At 46.4% G+C, this 19,200-nt stretch overlaps 1 protein-coding gene across 1 annotated transcript; it reads right to left on the bottom strand.

Moving 5' to 3' along the window:
- Window positions 1-217: 217 nt before the first annotated feature.
- HEBP1 (heme binding protein 1) lies at window positions 218-18,995 on the bottom strand. The gene is made up of 4 exons (XM_024575717.4): window positions 18,795-18,995; window positions 11,270-11,408; window positions 9,323-9,503; window positions 218-791 (listed from the first exon to the last, which is right to left on the bottom strand). The coding sequence occupies exons 1-4, from the start codon at window positions 18,870-18,872 to the stop codon at window positions 620-622; spliced, it is 570 nt and encodes a 189-aa protein (XP_024431485.2). The 5' UTR covers window positions 18,873-18,995; the 3' UTR covers window positions 218-619.
- Between the last annotated feature and the right edge of the window lie 205 nt (window positions 18,996-19,200).

Here is a 19,200-nt window from a genome sequence, read left to right as displayed (position 1 = left end):
TACCCCCGTATTTCCGGTACCCACCAGGCACCATACATAGTTGTTACAATATTATCGACTACATTCCCTGTGCTGTACTCTACATCCCCGAGACAATTTTGTAACTACAAATCTGTACTTAATCCCTTTACCTTTCACCCCTTCTCCCAACCCCCTCCACTCTGGCATCCAAAGATGGTAGAATCTTGAAATAATTATACTTAGGATTTGTCTCAGCTGTTTAAGTCAAAGAACTTTATTTTCAGTTTCTTTTTAGACAAAGCTCTTATAAGAATCACAGATAAAAGATCATACACAAATCACATTTTCCCCTCAATTACAAAAATGCAGATTCCATAATTTTAAAGTATCAAGTGTTTTGAGACCCAGATAGCTGGGAAAATGCCGCTGAGGGTTTCCTGGTCTACCACAGAACATTCTAGATCAATTAGAGGGATGTGGCCTATCTCAGCTGTATTTCCCATCATGAGAAAAAGAGCCCCTGCATACTGAACAGGCTTATCTCAGAAAACTGGCCGTCAGTGGCCTGCAAGGAACGTTGGTTGAGCTGAAGTTGCAGCTCAAAGCCCCTCCCGCCCGCCTAGTGCGTGGGCACAAGCACGCATCCCAAGGCTCTGGTTCAGGTCTTCACCAGCCAGACCTCGTTGCGACGTCCGTAGGGCTTCATGGGAGGGTCATACCCAGTGCAGAAGTAGATGTCACTCCGGTAGGTGGCTGTGCCCTCCAGGGCGGTGCGCAGCTGGGCGGCTTGGGTTATGTAGTCGGCTTCCTTGGCATAACCCCCGAACTGCCTGAGGGTACAAGAGCAAGGGCTAGTTAAGAAAGGACATGGTCTCCGAGACAGGGGGGTCTTTCCAAAAACGTCACTCGCCGCGTTTAGTATGACACTCATGCTACTGTGGTAAGACTGTGAGTCCACCACTTCCTAGATGGGTAGATTGGACCTCTCTGAGCTGCGGACCCTCGTTTGTAAAACTGGGGCATGTTTTCTTTTTCTTCCAAGGTTGTTATGAGCATTAAGTGCAATTACGGTTGTGAAAACCTCTGATGCACAGCCTGAAACATAGTAGTTCTGTATTAAATGCGAGCTTCCTTTTTCCTCTGATTTTTCCCGGAGACGTCGGCTGCCTTCACCCTTTTCTCTAGCTCCCTCTATTGCTGCTCCTCTTCTCTTGTTGCCGCGGTCTCCGGCTAGGCGCGGAGGCAGGATAAAGGGGAGTCAGGGTGCAGCTGCTGGTGACATTCCTCCCCCAGCAGAGCAGTTTTCCAACCAGTCAGCACCTCACAGCAGCGAGAAGCAGCAGCTTCGTTCAAACACAGCCACCAAAGGTGGGGACCCGAGGAAGCTTTGGGAGCCCCTGGGCAGGCTTTAAGCATGCCCCAAATAAAAAAAATCACTTGTAATAAATCCCTTCCCCGATCAAATCATGAAAGCCTTCTTTTTCTAGTAAGAAGACTTATTCTAAAATCAGGCTTTTCTCCTGATGGCAGAAGGTGGGAACAAGAAAGCAATAAAGCCTCTGTTTTCAAGATTATTATTCTCTCCTTACGTCATGTGCCTACGCTCCAACATCTATCCTGTGGCCTACCCTAAATATACCACTCTGAATCTGTGTTGCCCTAAAATCTTTATTAGAGTCAAATACATTCCCATTTCTAATGAGCTTTATGACTCAAAAGTCTGAATCTGCATCGGGCCAAGATTAGGCCAAATGCATTATTTTTGGTGGGGTTCTCTGACTCACGCTTTGCTCTTTTACAAGTGGTTAGTCACTCTCAGCAAGCATTCAGCACGTTGATTACAGGGTTATTGACATGAAAACACCCAGGACTTTATCTTTAAGAGATTGGTTATTATAATGTCTAGACAGCAGCTACAGAACAGGGACAGGGCTGAGACTAACTTGGAATAGAGGAGTCTTGGCTCTTCAAATATATCAGAGAAAAATTATAAGGCAGATGAAGAACGTTGAGCTCTAGCTTTACTGAGGCTCAAATGAGAGGAAACTGGATTAGCAGACAGAGGATGATCATTAAGGAAGTCTTTTTCTGTCAAGAAAAGCTTGCCAGACACTGGAATTATTTTCAAAGTGTCAAGATTGAGAACCACCTGTCCGAAAGTAAGCAGATGCTGGAGGCAGGTACAGGTGCTGAGTGCTCTCTGTAGCCCCTCCCACGCTGTGACACTAACTTGTTCTTTTGTGAAAATGGGTGATGTTGGCTCATTAAGCTACTGGTTTTTGGAAACATCCCAAGGAATGGTTCACAACTGCCTTCATTCATCAGTTGGAGGCAAAAATGGCTAGTCGTGTGCTCAACTCCTCCCTCTGCCACTTTCTAGCTCATGGGCTTGGGCGAATCCTTTAATTTCTCTAGTCTCTCCCTCATCTGTTAAACAGGGATGAAAGCATCCGTCTCAGAAGGCGGTTGTGAACCTTAAAGCAGAAAGGGTTGTGTAAACAGCTCAGCCCAGTGCCTGTCACACAGTAAGCTCACAAGAAATTGTAGCCATTATTGTTACTTTACAATTCGCTCGGAACAGCCATCCGATTCCCTGGCTGCGGAGGTGAGGGGTACGATGGTAGTCGAAAGCAGGGGCCTGAACAGGGAAGAGGGCCTGCTGATAATGATGGCTCCATCGGCCATCTCACCTGCTCAATTAGGTCAAATGGCAAAACCCTATTTAATCTTACAAACCCTCTCCCCTTCCCCTTTCTTCTTCCTTTTATCTACTTTATCTTTACTTACTGTGTTCACTGCTTATGACCTGAGTTCCCTGGTAACATACAGGCTCCACAAAGCAAGGATCTTGGTCACTTTTTTGCCCACTGGTGCAGCTGAGCACCTACCATGGTGCCTGGCACGTATTAGACCCCTTGGCTGAGTGAACAATTCTGGGATAAACATCGGAAGTTACCGTCTTCAGGTTGAGAGACCTGAGATGATGGTGCTCCAGTCTGTTTGCCTCCACGTTCACGTATGCACATAACAACCCCCCGAAGGACATGCTAAGGGGACAGTAGTGGGAATTCAAACAGGAAAAGTGGATTGGCTGGAGGCAGGCACATTGTGAAGGGACTTTGATCCTGACCTCAGATGCAAAGGTTGGTTTACGAAGGGGTTTTAAAGTAAGAGGCTGATATGATCAGATTGTATTTTGTAGAGATGCCTCTGGTGGCAGTGGAGGGGCAGGAGAAATGGAGTCGTTGGGGGCCAGGAACAGCCCAGGATGAGGTGACAAGGACAAAGGAAATTTGAGAGGTGCCTGGATGTGGAGGGGAGGTTGGGAAGAGGGGAGTTGGGGATGCTCCAGGGCTTCCAGTTAAGCCTCTGAAGGACTGGTGCCAGTAGTCAGAGCAGGGGTTCTAGGCTGAAGCATCACTTTGGGAGGAGGGTTGGGAGGGTTAATAATTTGGTTTGGGGCATGTTGATGTACTTAAGTTGCCTCTGTGAAATACATTCATGCAACCATGACTGTGTCCCTAAGTGTGTGGGAGGCACTGTGAAAATCTCCTTAGAACTGGGAAAGGACTGTCAACAGAGCTATTGGTTTGGGAGATTGATGAGTCCAAGAGCTGAGAGAAATATGGGAGTTACCAAAGAGTAGGTGCTGGTTAGAATCATGGTAAGGAGGGAGACCAGGCATGGATGGGGAGCAAACAGAGAACCAGTAAAGTGCTCTGGGGACTCCTAGTCCCAAAGTGGCGGGAAGGACGAGGACTTGGCAAAGACCCTGAGAAAGAGTTGTCTGAGAAGCACAAGGAGACCAGCAGAGAGAGTGCAGAGAATGTCACCACTGGGGGATTTCTAAGTTCGTATTGGGGAAAAAACTCCAACTGTTTACATTTATCCCCATGTGGACCAACATGCTGGTGCATAAAAATTTTGCTATTGCTTCATCCTGGGAGCCTTCTACTAGAAATAAGCAAAGCTGGGTGGGCTATGGAATAGATACATGTATTCTCCTTCCTGCCAATCTAACCAAGTCACAGAAAGGCATGAACAAGCCAGAACACCAAATCCTACCAGGCACATAACCCTGAATAATGAAGGAAGCCCAGCCCTGGCTGGCTGGCTTGGGTCCTGGGACAAGCTGCCTCATCCCTCTCCGCCTCAGCTTCCAAGCTGTACTCGGAGGGTAACAACACAGTGCCCACAGATCTCCGGATTCACGATGTGTGAGTATGAGTTAAGGCTTGCTCATAAAGCGCCTGGAGCTCTTCAAAGGAAATAAACGTGAAGTCTATATATTATTTTTGTAAGCCTGTTAACAAGTCTCAAAGTCCCCATCTTCAAAGAAGCTCTCCTGGGGGCGATGTATTTTATCTCACCCAACATCAGAGCTCAGCATTCAAGATTTTTTTGGTTACTATGGGAACCAAGGAGCTAACACATGTCTTGGATTCCAGAAATACAAAAGACACTGACTAAAAGGGGCTGGAAGAGTTAGAGGTGGAGTTGGGGGAGGAAATGATGCAGGTTCGAGGACGCAAATAACCTTAACATGCTGTCTCTCGGGGAGTGTCTGATGAAGACAGGCAGCGAGGAAGAAAGAGAAATGGAGTAGCTCTGAGCCTGACCATCCAACTTGGTCTGACGCTTTCGCAATCGACACGTCAACACGATTTGTGGAGAGTCGGCTATGCATGTAGCTCTGTGCCAGGCCAAAGAAATGGAAGACAAGCAGCTGACAATCTCATATCAATGGGAAAGAGGCTTAACACCATGAGGTGTTTCTTGGTATCAGGACGAGCCAAACTTATGGAGCTGAGCATCACTGAGCACAAAACCCAAGCTAGACACCACAGAGTTGTAAAGATGATAAAGATATCTCTGCCCTTGCGAGGTCTAACTGTAGTGGTAGGGACAGGAAGACAGAAAGACAATATGCAGGGCAGAAGGTTCTAGAATTGCGGTGACAGGCACAAACAGAATGATCTGGGGGTGGGCGATAGGGAATGACCTGACTTAGAACACAAAGGGAAAGCACTACAGAGCATGTGATATTAAGCAACTATTTACTGAGTATCTCTTCTTAATGCTAGCAATGGACCATATGACAAAAACTCCTGTCTTCCCAGGGCTTGCAATAAGCAGAGACTGGGGACATTTGAGAAGAGCTGGGTGAGTGGAGGTAGGGAAGTGGATGTTGCATGTGTGTTCGGGGAGCCATTGGGGGGGTGGAGGTGGGGTGCTCTGAGAGATCGGGGGACAGTGGAGTGGGGCTATGCATGGAGGGCAATAAGTGCCATGTCAAGGCATTTCTACTAGGCTTCCCTGCCTGGTTAAACATTTGGGGATCCAACCCAAAGTTCACCCATCCTCCTACTCAGGGGGAAGGAGCATTTTATTGCTTGCTTGGGCTTTTGTCCCAGTCCTAACATATGTCTAGGTCAGAGGCGGGCAGCAGCCCGCGGCCAGCGCTGAGCAGCAGGGGGAGTAGTGTGATCAGTCCTGAGCTTTTGGGCTGACTGTGATCCGAGGGCACCTCGGAAGGGCAGAGGGGGAAGAACTAGAAATAATCAGGAGGCCCTGGATATCGTTTAGGCAAGAGGTGATGGAGACCTGAGGCAGTGTGGATGGAAGGGAAGGGGCAGCTACGAGCTGACTAGAACTTGGCCAGTAGTTAGATGTGGAAGGTGGAGTCAGGATGACATTTGAATAGGATGGGTAGGAGAATGGAGGGGACCTTGAGTAAGACAGAGAACATGGGATCAGATTTGGGGAGGAAAGCTGAGTTTGGTCTAGGACACGTTGATTTGGAAGATAGCTGAAGAGGTTTATGTGGCGATACCCCCGGTGAGCAAGACGTGTAAGTAAGGCTGGTGCTTGGGAGAAAAGGCAGCACTAGCCCTGTGGACTTGGGCTCATCCAGCCCAGAGATGGTGACTGAAGCCCCTTCCAAGGACCAGTGTGTAAAAGAGTGGCGGGGCAACTGACCAGTTGGTGGGGAATGAATGGTAATTAATTTAGATTTAGGTGATTAATTTAGATGATTAGGTTTTACAGCAGAATCTTATTATTGGCAGGGCTCTAAGAGGTGAGGTGGCTTACAAAACGGAAGTACTCAGTTGTCAAATTGAACCAAACTTCCTTCTTAGTACAAACATTACATAGCATAATTGTCGTATGTCTGTCCACATGGTACTTGAATTCCTCCAGGGCAAGGCCCTCATTACCTTGTCATCTGTCCATTTTACTGATAGACACCTTATGCCAGAATGGTGCCTACTCCCCAGAAAACTAGGCAGACCTACCCCCAACAAATATCTCTGGCCATTCGGGTGAGCCAGCCCAAAGAGGACAGCACGTTACTGGGGCTGGAGCGTCTCCCAGGAGCACATGTGAGATTTTTTTGTTTTGTTTTGTGTTAGGTTTTATTTATTTATTTTTAGAGAGGGGGAAGGGAAGGAGAAAGAGAGGGAGAGAAACATCAGTGTGAGAGAGAAACATCAATCAGTTGCCTCTCAAAGGCACCCTGACCGGGACCGAGCCCGCAACCCACGCACATGCCCTGACTGGGAATTGAACCGGTGGCCCTTTGCTTTGTGGAACGATGCCCAACTAACTGAGCCACACTGGTCAGGGCAGAATGTTTTTATTTTTGAGTGGAAACATTTTCAACCCACAGATACCAGTTCTTATCTCTGAAACAACTCCCTGAATTATCTTGAGACATCTGGTTTTTTGCATGTTTTTTCCACTCAAATGTTTCTCACACTTCAAGGGGCAATCACTTTGCTTGGTCCCTGCTATGTTTTGGGGGATCTAAAACAATTCCTGGTACAGAGGAGGTAAAAAAGGAATGTGATTTTTTAAATGAAAGAATGAATGTGTAAGTGCCCTCACCTTGGCCTTCACAATGAGTCTGATGAATGATAAGACTTTCAAGGGCTGGACAGAGGTCAGTGTGGAGAGTTACTGATGAAAGGGGGACAAGTGATGCTATGGGAGGGGACTAAGGTCTTTAGGGAAGAAGGAAAATTAGAGAAATACAGGCAAGACAAGGACCAAGACCCTGCACCCTCACAGTAATGCACCATATGTTCTATTTTATAGATGAGAAAGCTGGAGCTCAGAAGGCCCAGAGTTATAAAACTCAATTACTAGAGTTGAGGTTTGCACTCGAGAACATTTGTAGTAACTTGACCTTTTTGTCGTTGATTCTAGGAAAACTTTAATTCTCAGAAGGAGGTGAAGTGGTGAAGTAGAGAACACTCACTGAGCGTTTCCCTCACATCTGGCACCGTGTAGGTGTTCACAGATGTCATATTCCATCCTCACAACAACCCTGTGGGCTCGGTACTCTTACCCCCATCTTACAGATGGGAAGCTGAGGCACAGAGGACTCAATAACAAGCTAAAGGTCCTAGTCATTAAGCAGTAGAGCTAGGACTGCACCCGACAATGAACTCTGTGTTTTTAACCCTTTCCTTTATACCCAGACATTTCATTGAAACCATGAAACTTTCATTAAGGCCATCAGCCCCTGCTGCTGTTGGTCTCCGTGAGAACCCACTGCGGAAGGGCACCGGGAGGAGGCTGCTCTCTAACCTAAGTGGTGTTTACAGACAGCAGAGGGAGGGCAGTGAGGTGGAACGGGGCTACTCATCTAAGTGTAAAAATAATTCTACTGCTTCTCGTGCAAATGAAAAATATTCCGGTAGTGTTATTTTTTTTTTCATAGTCTTCTATTCATTGTAAAAGCATGTGAATTAATACTGTGAGTAAATGTATAATCCCTTTGTGGATATTCTTCACACGGTTACAGAAAAGGAATGGCTGAATTCAGGATGCAAGGCTTTCCTTTTAGAATTTATTTTGTCATCGAACGCATTCATGTGAAATAGGGCTTGTGCCTTCTACTACCCCATTCCCTCTGCCTTCCACGGTAAGGTACCTTTGAACGAACATTCGGCTGTGCAGTGACACCAAGTGGCTGGGTGAGGAATGATCGTAGGCTAACTTAGGACTGCAGGTTAGGTTAGAAGAAAATTCACTGAGCCAGGCGGCACACCAGGTGTTCCTTTGATCTGTTTAGATTTCAGCGAATTAAAAGGAGGCTTCCACAGACCTGGCTTTAATAGAACCTTTTAAACAGATACCCTTTCCCGCCATAAGGAACCAGGGTTCCTTAGAGAAACGACTAATTCCAGCTGTAGAACAAGAATTGTCAAGGTGTGCTTGAAACACACCAGAAAGCAAGGAAACTACCATAACTGCTATTTTGAAAACCACAGGAGCCCTGGCTGGTGTGGCTCAGTGGACTGAGTGCTGCCGGTTTGATTCCCAGTCAAGGCACATGCCGGGGTTGTGGGCCAGGTCCCCAGTTGGGGGCGTGCGAGAGGCAATCAATAGGTGCCTCTCTCGCACAAGAATGTTTCTCTCCCTCTCCTTCTCCCTCCCCCCCCTCTCTAACAACAACAACAAACCCACAGGAAATAAAAGTGTTGTTGAGGATACGAAAAAGGGAACCCTTGTGGACTGTTGGTGGGTATATACATTGGTGCAGCCACTGTGAAAAACGGTATGGGGAGTCCTCAAAAAATTAAAAATAGAACTCCCACATGATCGGGCAATTCCACTTCTGAGTGTATATGTCAAGGAAATAAAATTACTATCTTAGGACATATCTGAATCCCCACGTTCAATGTAACATTACTTATAATAGCCAAGACCTGGAAACAACTTACCGTATTTTGCCGTGTTTAATGCTCTCCTTGGGTATAATGCGCACTCATGTTTTTGTGCACTTTATACACGGGATTATTATACCCATTATCATACCCATGGTACGTAATCATTATACCTATGTATAACGCGCATCCTTATTTTTTCCTCAAAAATTTGGGCAAAAAAGTGCACATTATACGTGGTAAAATACGTCCGTGGCCATCTACAGATAAATGGGTAAAGAAAGTGTGATATATAAAATCCTGCCACTTGTGACAACGTGAATGGACCTCGAGGGCATTATGCTAAATGAAATAAGTCAGAGAGAAAGGCACATACTCTGATCTCACTCACATGTGGACTTAAAAAAAATGAACTCACAGAACACATGGGTGGTTGCCAGAGGTGGGGGTGAGAGAAGCGAGTAAAGGTGGTCAAAAGGTACAAACTCCCAGCTCTCAGAGAAATTAGTTCTGGGGATGTAATGTACAGTCAGGTGACTACAGCTAGCAATACTGTGTTGTATATTTGGAAGTTATTAAGAGAGTTCTCGTCTCAAGAAAGAGAATTCGTAACTACGTGGGGTGACGGGTGTGAAGCAAACTTCCTGCGGTAATCGTTTATCGAAGCGTGATGGAATCTCCCGTACCTGGAGTAGACGGTGATGCTCTCCCTGTCCTCGATCTTCACGCTGTCATCACTGGGGACCGGCGGGTCACTCTGAAACTGGTTGGGAATCCGGAACCAGACTTTGATCTTCTTCTCTAGGGAGCCATCTTCACTGGGGAACACGGCAAAGGAAATGGGAACAGTCATCCCCATCCCGATTCCTGAAAAGAGGAAAACCCAAGGAGTGAGGTGGGAATGAGAGGCAGAAACCGCTCAGGCCTGCGGAAGGTCTGCTGGTCTCACTCTCCTTCTGAGACAATCCTTTTTGTTCGTGAAGTTAACAATAAACGAGACATTAAAAATATGTAGCCAGACAGACACAAAAGACCTCATCTGCATATATTAGAAGTTGGAGTGTAGTGATTCCACTCTTTTGGAAAAACAAATTATTTGGTAATATATATCAAGACCGTAAATATATCAGTATCTAATTACTTTCTATCTAAATAATCAATTTAAAGGAAATACCCAAAATACAGAAAGGGCTGTAGGTAATAGGATATTCATTGCAGCAGAATTTGTAATTATGAGAAGCTGGGAGCCACATAAGTAGGCTCAAAATAGGAATATGTCTAAGTAAACTATAGGCACACGATGCATGTAATAGAGGTGGTAATAATTATGCTGAAGACTATCTCACAACAGTGGAAAACAGGGATGAAATAAGTAACAGGAGCAGGACATACAATTACATAAACACTATGATTATATTTGAAAAGAGTCCTAAAGAAATACCCCCCAAAGACAATGATTGTACTAGAAAAGATGGATGAGGGGTGCTGTTTTGTTATTTGTAAGATTTTCTTTAAGAAGTTTTATAACTTTATACATATTTTCTTACAAAAAGTGGTACGATAGTGTTACGAAGAAAAGGATTCCTTCCTGACCTCCCATAGGCCAACTTATCATCTACAGCCTGGTTACTGTGGTCCTAGTAAGTGCTCCTGAGGTTAACACCAGTTTCTAACCTTCTAAGTCATCACCTTGAGAACTATTCTAAAAATTCTCGTGACATCGCTGTTTTCACCTGGCTTTCTGACCCATTTTGGGTTTGCAGTGGTTCCAAAGTACAGTCCAAATTGGAGAGTTTGAATTCAGTTCATATGATTTAATGCTAACAGGTACACGGAACTGCAGGCCTATCATTTTAAAATAGGGAGGCAGCCAGCACCAACTGCTGTCTTTTTTTAAAAAAGTGATCATCATAACTATTTCCTTTATTTCTTCTTTTTAAAATTTATTTTAGAGACAGAGAGGAAGTGGGGAGAAAGAGGGAGAGAGAGAGGAAAAGCAACATTGATTTGTTGTTCCACTTATTTATGTATCATTGGTTGATTCTTGTATGCACCCTGACCAGGGATCGAACCTGCAACCCTGGCACATCAGGATGACACTTCAACCAACTGAGCCACCTGGCCAGGGCTCTGACTGTTTCTTTGCTAGAACACAGCAAGGGACCTGAGGGGTACTCATCACTTGCTGTCCCTCAGTACCCCGTGGAGTCCAAGCTACCACGGGGCTGACGAGGGAGATTTCCCGCCTGGGGGCAGAAGCCGGCCCTCTCTTTGTGACTTGACTTACCGTGGGCCACCACTTCTCCCACTCTACCAATCCAAAGACAAAAGCACTGTAGGGTTTAAAAAAAAACACACCCTCCTCCCCACCACCAACAAAAAAAACCCATATCTGAGAGAAAAGTGCAAACTCAGTGATATCACGTAGGGATACTACAAAGCGAGGGGTGGGCTGGGCTGAAGTCAGTGTGGTCTCCTGCAGCTTCCTTCCTCAGGCAGCGCAGCAAGTTCACATGTCACTGAAACAGGTAGTGACAGGTGGCTTGTGGCCTCTCCCTTGTGTTTTCCACTGATGAAGCGAGACCATGCAAGGCTCCCCTGAGACCAGAGCCACGTCCTTCAGGGACACTCACCCTTGTCATTGGTGCCTCCCACATACTTCATGACTTTGGGCATTGCTTCCCGCAGAGCCTCATCCACAGGCTTATCTGTCACCTCCACTGTGGCAAACCTCCCGCCTTCACAGGCCCTTTCCTCATAGGACACTTCTCCCTAGAGAGAGAGAATACACAGTGCTTAAGAGATGTCCAATAGCAACCTGTGAGGACTCTGGAAGCAGTGATAATCCAGCTACAGGAGGAACTTCGCATAACGGCCTGAGTATGGCCACAGGGTGGAAGAAATAGCCCTGAGTATAAAGGGCCATGAGAAACAGGTTCTGGGATTTCGTACTAATGTAGAGACAGCAGAAAAAACTTCATGCGATCAATATTCTCAGAAGGATGAGAACATATTGCCTCCAGTACCACCCAGAACACCCCCAGAAGGCTATAAAAATAGAATGTTCAGAGACCAAAGAGCTCTTGGAAATTAAAAATACAACAGAAATAAAAAATTCAGTAGAAAGGTTGGACAATTAAGTTGAAGGAAATCTTCCAGAAAGTCAAGTAAAAAAGGCAAAGAAGTAGAAAATAGAAAAAAAAAAAATCAGAGGATCAAGCCAGGAAATCCAATATCTGAATAGCAGAAGATCCAGAAAAAGAGAAGAAAAAACTGGAAAGGAGGAAACAGAAATACAACAACCATCCCACAAAACTCTGAGGCCCCAAGATTCGCCTCATTCCAGTAGCGGCGCTGCCGTTCTAGAAGAATCGGGGTAGTCCTGTTCACACTCTGCTCCCAGACGCGACTCCTCTCCCCAGCTCACCGCACTGAATCGTACCCACCACTGCCCTGAACACTCAGCCCCACGGCCACTTCCCCACGATCCTACCTCCCCAGCAGCAGTCCCCTCTCCTCATCACGATCCTGTGTTGAGTCTCTGGCCGAAGGTCGTTTTTCTTTCCCATTTAGACCCCTGCAGCTCTCAGTCACCCCCTCCTCCTTGCCATTTGATATCTCAGTAGTATAATTTGTATTTCTGAACATACTGTAAGCAGGTGTTTTCAGACTTTTAAAAAATTACAATCCACAACAAGAAATGCACGTTTGCATCATGCCCTCTCATGAGCATGCATGTGACTGAAACAGGTTCACAAAATAATACTTTACCCTTATGGACAGGATGCATCTTGATCTACTTGCCTTTTTTTCCCTATTTACTTCTGTTTAATTCTATTCTACTCTATTTGAGTGGATTTTATTAATTCCACTAAGAGAAGAAAAACCTGCTCTACATTGATTTTACTGTCTGGTAACAGAACACTAGAAAAATCTGCTGTAAAGTCTCTGCGGGTAGGAACCACACCACAGAGCTTTCCACATGAGATGTTCAATAGATATTTATTGATTAAGGAGCTGCCGCTCTTACTAACGATTATGAAAAACAGACACGATAAAGGACCCGGCTGCCCCAGGCCAGTCAAACAGGCCTTCCTACGACATCCTAGACTGTGGATTCCCGATGCCCAGGGCACGACGTGATGAGTCTCGGGAGAAGGGCAGGACTGTGAGTGGCCTGTGTAGTGTGAACAAGTGCAGTACATGCACTATTATAATGTGATATTTAGAATGTAAAAAAGTACCTAATGTTTTTATCATACGAAATTAAAGGAGAGCAGTGAGAAAAGGTCCAGGGAAATCTGAAAGCAAATCCTGAGTGCCAATTTCATAAACGTCCCTGCCCTGCTTGACAGTGGCTGCTCCAGCCACCGTGAGCCACTTGTACTCATCACCATCATCACACTGTTCTTTAACTCTTCTCTTTCACCCCTGTGGAAAGAGAAGACCAAGAATCAAGAGGCCACGGATTGGCCTAGCCTTTGGGGCATCATGCCTACTAATTCTGTGGCTTGCTGTGAGGCCCTACCTTTGGTGAGTCTGACATTCCCAGCGCCTTCAGTAGCAAACTGTTATATAAACTTGAGGTGTTTTGCTCTTTCTGGCTTTGTCTGTTACAGCGGAGAGCAGACTCAGCCTTCACTCGAAGTCCACTGAGTCTCAGCCCTTAAAATGTCTTAAATTCCAGAAATGCCAATCTGTGAATCACAGAGTTTCAGCATGAAGGAGGTTTTAAAGTTCACCCAATCCAAGTAATTTTACCAAAGAGGCAATGACGAACCAGAGAGACTGAGCTGCCTAAGACCATATAGCTCCTAAATGGTGAAACTGGAACCAGAATTTAAGCCCCTAAATGTTATTTTTTCAGTTTCAAACACTACAGTTTATTACACAGAGAGTAGTGATTCTCCATATGGAAGGGAGGTCACCGAGGCCACCCACCGCGACAGTATTTCATCTAGGGATGGAAAGAGCTTTAAAGGATGTCTCTGGAAAATTTCTAGCAGAAAGGTTTAAACAGGATGGTGTTCTGCAGTCGGTCCTGTGCGACTGGCAGCAGTTCCAAGGGGAGGCAACACGCAAATGAAATAAAGTTCCAAACTACTTCTTGTGAAGAACATTTGGCTCATTCCAATTGCCAAGCGGGCACATTTAAATGTAAATAAAATAAGTAAAAAGCAGTGTACCTTGTGTGAATAAAGAAATTACAAACGATGTTAATTTTTAAGGTTATCATGGTAAGAAAACATGATGGAATTAGATCATTGAAAATTACTTACTAATTGTCAAAGTGTCTTCATCCCCAATAAGTCCTCAAATTTTACACTTTAATCTAATGCTGTCCACCAACAACTATGGGACGTCTACGGGGTAGCACTTGCCATGTGCTCCAGCGTGGAGATGAAAGATACGGTGTCTGACCGCATGAGAGGCACGGTCTGCTGGAAGTAGCCAGGAAACAGGTTATAAAATAATGGTATGTTTAGGGGGACAAGAGTGTAAAGGCAGTGTGGGACCACAGAAGAGTTACTCAGGTTAGTTTGGGGGCATGGGTGTGTGTGTTTATGAGTTTGGGTAGCTTATGCTAACTTTGAGGGGCTTATAGGTCATCCAAGTGGACATTCAGTCACTGACGCATTGATTCACTGAATAAACATTTACTGAAAACCTCCGCCAGGTGCTACAGATTTGGAACTCAATATGGTATAGGCAGTCTAGCGGGGTGCTGAGAAGAATTATATAAGTTGTTATACAATGTTGTAAATGCTCTGACAGTTTTGGGAGGGCAATTCCAGATAGTGGGCACAAGAGGGGTGCAAGAGAAGACTTAGGGACCAGTGTGATGACAGTGACGAATACAAATGGTGCATGGCGGCTGGAGTGGTGACTGTCAAGCAGGGCAGAGCAAGAGAGGAGGCCAGAGGTTCTGGCAGGGCCCAGATCCTGAAGAACATGCAGGCTGTCACGGGGAGTTGGGTTTGTAACCATTAGTCCAATGGTGGTGATCTGACAGCAAGTCAGTTTCGTCTACCCCAAATTAGTTCAACTGATTTTTTTTGCATGTTATCTAAATATAGGACTTTGCAAGTGTGTCTGGGGAATGTTATAGGTGGTCTGTGCTCTCAGCCTGTTCCCCAGAAAGACTGCCAAGAAAGCAATCCAGTTTGGGGCAGAAAGCCAAGACGCCCATGAAAAGTCTGCCATTCTTTAAGGCTTAACTCAGCCCCGCTTCCTCTTGCTGAGTGATCCTTCCTTCCTATGAACTCCAAGGGCAGACAGCTGTAGAGTGGAAGGGCCCTTACCTATCTGTCAGTCCACCTGCCTCCTGCTATAGCTGAGCGACATTCCATCGTGCAGTTGGACACACAGGTCTGGAGATCAGCAGAGACCGGCATTGGGATATAAATTTGCGAGTCATCAGCATAAAGAGTGACTACAGCTGTGAATGAGGTTGAGATGGCCTGGAGAACATTTACAGAACATTCTATATACATTTAATCATGTTAATTAATCCCCTGCCTAAAAGCCTTCGCTGACTGAGTTCTTAGCCTATCCCAGATGGTCCAGGGACCACCTAGCTTCTACCTACCTTGCCAGCTACACCCAGAGTACCTGCTCACTGGCCCTCTGCTGGTTCCTTAAAAGCCAAGGTCATTCCTGCCTCAGGGCCTCTGTACCTGCTGTTTCCTCTCCTGTCTCTGCCTGATGGACTCCTACCCCCCCCCCCCCCCCCCCCGACAGATCCCAACCTGAACAGTTGCTTCCTCAGAGAGCATCCTAATGAAAAACAAGCTCCCAATGATATTTTTTATAGGTGCTTGTCCTTTCACAACACAATACTTATTGTAATTAAAATGGAATGGTAATGTTTTTAACCTCCACCTGCAGCCAAAAGCCCCATGGGGTCAGGGATGGTCTGTACTGTTTACCACTGTGTCTACATCTTGCGTGCAGTAGGCACTCTATTTGTGAGAAAGGAGGCCATGGGGTGAAACCTGGTTTTTACTCTAATGACAAGGAATGCAACAGTGGTAGCTGGGTGGAGAGATGAGACCCTTGTCTAGTTATATGTATCCTGGAGACAAGTGGTCACAATGTCTTAAGGCGGTTCTGTGGCAGAACCGGTGGTACAAAACCAGTGCTTCTCTACCGCTGCTTTTCACAGCCTCTATGCCCAGAATGTCTTGCTAAACCCTCAGGATCTCTGAGAAAATTTAGGTTGGAGAAATGGATACTAAAAAACTATTTTAAGGAGTTGAATTTGAGTAGAGTTCTCTCTATTTCTGCAGAAAACAAAGCAGCCAAGTTAATACAGCCGACACATTTGATTTTTCAAGTGTGATTTCTTTAAGTGCAGTTCCTTGTTCCATAGAACATAATGATAGTCCTTCGCTGCCCACATTCAGCTAGTTCATGCTCCCAATCGATTACTAAAAGAAGATTTTGGCCTGTGGTCACCAATTTTCAATATCTAGTCAGAACTCTGGTCAAGTTCAAGTCCCAGACAGAGATCTTACAAGAATGCTGCTTGGTATGGGATTTGCAAGTTCCTTTGCAAGGTCATTTTATTCTCCTTTGCCACTTGGGTGGGTATGCATGCTAATTTTTAAATCCAATGTTCTCATTATAAGAAAATATTAATAATAACAACCATTATCATCATCAACCTCAGTACTTTCTATGTGTAAGGTTATTATTTTAAACATTTTACATGGATTCATTCATTCAATCCCTCCAGCAATCCTGTGAAGAAGTTAGTTTTTAACTTTATTTTCAGATGAAACAGGAAGGAGCACAAGAGCTTACATAAGTCATGTGCCCAAGTTACAGTTGGGCAAGCAGTGGAGCCAGGATTCAAACCCAGGGAGTTGGGTCCCAACCAGTGCGGACAGGCTGGACACAAACCTCATAAACATGCTCGTTGTTAATGTCAGTGCTGCTCCGAGCACCCACAAGATCCACCCAGCCCAACAAAGCGACTATGTGTCCTCCTCCCTCCCCAAGCAGTGCAGAAGGCACGTGATAAGGTCTGCAGTTGCCTGGGCCTCCCTCTAGGTGCCTGGAATCAGTCTAGAACATCTGGTGAGCCCAAACCCAGGCCACATGGGGCACAGCCTGTGCCACCCCTGTGCCCAGGGACAGCAGACAACAGTTTCTCACTCAGACTCTTTCCAGGGTAAGGGAGAATTTCACGGAGAGGCTCTCTTCAAAATAAGAACACCCTGAATTTTCATATATATACGCACACATATATACACACACATATGAATTTTCACTTATATACACACACATATGAAAGCTTTACAAGTATCTGAATGCTTTACCAGTATCTTAATTAGTTGTTACACAAATAGGCATTGTCATTCTCATAGTTGAGGAATTTCAGGGTTCAGAGTGGTTGACAGGTTAGTAAGCACCCTAGTAGAGGTAGAGGGAGTTTTATTTATTACCTGAGCTCAGACATCTGGATCACTGGGTACCTGAGCTAGAACCATGGTGGCTTCTCTAGCAAGAGCCACAGGGAAGCTCCTTGTGTCAGAAATACGACAGGGTGGAGAGGGAGAGGGAGAAATACTCTGGCTTCTCCCACCTCCAGCCCTCTTATCTCCCACTAGTGCCTCCCACTGGGCAAACATCTCTGGGAGCCCGCTGACTGGAGCCTGGGAAACAGCCCACAGGTGTCAGCCCCCACTCCACATGGAGACACACAGAACTGAGCAGGAAGTGGGTGAGGAAGGGATCTGAGGGCAAACAGGCAGCAGACCAGCCCAGACCATCAGCCTGTATTCGCATTGTTTGTTAACCCAAAAAGACCAAGTGAGCCAGATTGTACTCCAGAAAGAAAAGCTCTCTGGGAGCTGTTGGTAACCTGTGGATTCTTCTAGCACTGGGGACAACAGGGACCCTAGAGGTCACTAGGCTGAGTCCACAGACTGGCATGTGCACAGGCAGATCCCACCACAGACAGATCCTTCATCTTGCAGTGTTTACAAGCACTTGCTGTTAGTTGCCAACAGTTAAAACTGACATAGTTACCTTAATTAAAATCACAGCCTCAATCTGAACACTCCCTGTTCCTTCCTCCTCCTTTCTGTTTGTCTTTCTTCACAGCACCAATCACCATCTGATACCTATGACTTATTTGTTCATTAGTCACTAAAGTGTAAATTCCATGAGGATAGGAATTATGCCAGTTTTGTTTCATCCCCATTGCCTATAAGAGTGCCTGGCACTCAACAAATAGTTATTTGTTGAACAAGTTAATTTTAAATTGAGATTTCACACGAAGAATCTGGATTGCTGGTTTCCTTACACAAATCTGGCCACCCTGGTTCACATCACCTGGAGCAGCCAGACCCGCTCTCTCTGGTTTGCTGCGGTCCCCACCTTGCCTTATAGTCTAAAACAGCCTACTTTAACCCATTTCCATTAGCTGCCTGGCTGCTTGTAGGCATTTGAATGTCACCCTCGATCAGGACAGGAGGGCTCATCCTATAGCTGAGGAAACTGAAACACCCACAGATGAAGTGCAGGCCTCTTGCCACAGTTGCTTGAGGAATGCAGAGCACTGTTTAGGGCTTTTGTGTGACGATCAGTGTACTAGGAACCGGAACGCGGTCCTCAGACAACACAGTCCTTTAACAAATGAGGAGGAATCGGAGCACACAGCCACTAAGCGCACAGAGTACCTGTCGGCGACGAGACTATAATCTAGTGGCCGACTCCTTGTTTTGAGGGGCAGGCCGATTTGCCTGTGCAGGCAGTGATGTTAGTCTCCCGAGAACACAGAAATTTTAAGGACAGCACTTTTAGTCTTTTCTGCAACCGAGAGTTTCTCAGAAAGCAGTGCTCCGGATGTTTAAAGGAACGAAAGCATTCAACAGGCGCTGTCCATCTCACCAAACTGGGATTCTCCCAGCCAATCAGCCTGGCCTGTCTGTGTCCCCTCCTCCCAGCAGATCCCTTTGCCCCGCGGCACTGGACCTCTTCCTTCCCTGCGTCCCAGTTCAGCGCAGGGCCGTGCCCACGGCAGTAATCTTAACGCACAGTCCGGGGCACATTCCTGTCCCACCTGCCCTTCAGAACCCGCTCCAGCCCCGATCAGGACGCGTTGCGAGCGCAGCCCCTTTCGGGTCCCTGGCAGCCCTGCGGGCCTACCTTGTCCCCTTTGCTCAGGACCTGCCAAGGCCACGTCTCTACGCTGCCGAACAGCGAGTTCCTGATCAAGCCCAACATTGTGTCGCCGCAGGGCTCCGGATACGCTACCGGATGCGGGGTGGCAGAGGCGGCTGGGGCGACCTGGGGCCACCGAGGGTCACCTGGCGAACAAGCCTTGTAGCGCGAAAGTGTAGGGAGGGCGGGGCACCTCGGACTCCGCCCAACGAAACTGTGCACGGTGGGGCGGACCGGGGGAGGGGCGCACTGGCGGAGAAAGAGGCGGGAAGAGCGGCGCTCCGCCTCTGCCTGGCTGCGCGGGGTCCCGGCCGGTCGCTCTTCGCCCCTCTTCCTATTCTAAGTCTGACTTGTCGCGAGGTGCCTGCGAACAGATTGTCCCCCGTAAAGG

Source organism: Desmodus rotundus, chromosome 3 (genome assembly GCF_022682495.2).
Source record: "Desmodus rotundus isolate HL8 chromosome 3, HLdesRot8A.1, whole genome shotgun sequence".
Taxonomy (NCBI): domain Eukaryota; kingdom Metazoa; phylum Chordata; class Mammalia; order Chiroptera; family Phyllostomidae; genus Desmodus; species Desmodus rotundus.
Note: the sequence above shows the minus strand (reverse complement) of the source record. Positions and strands in the feature narration are given on the sequence as shown.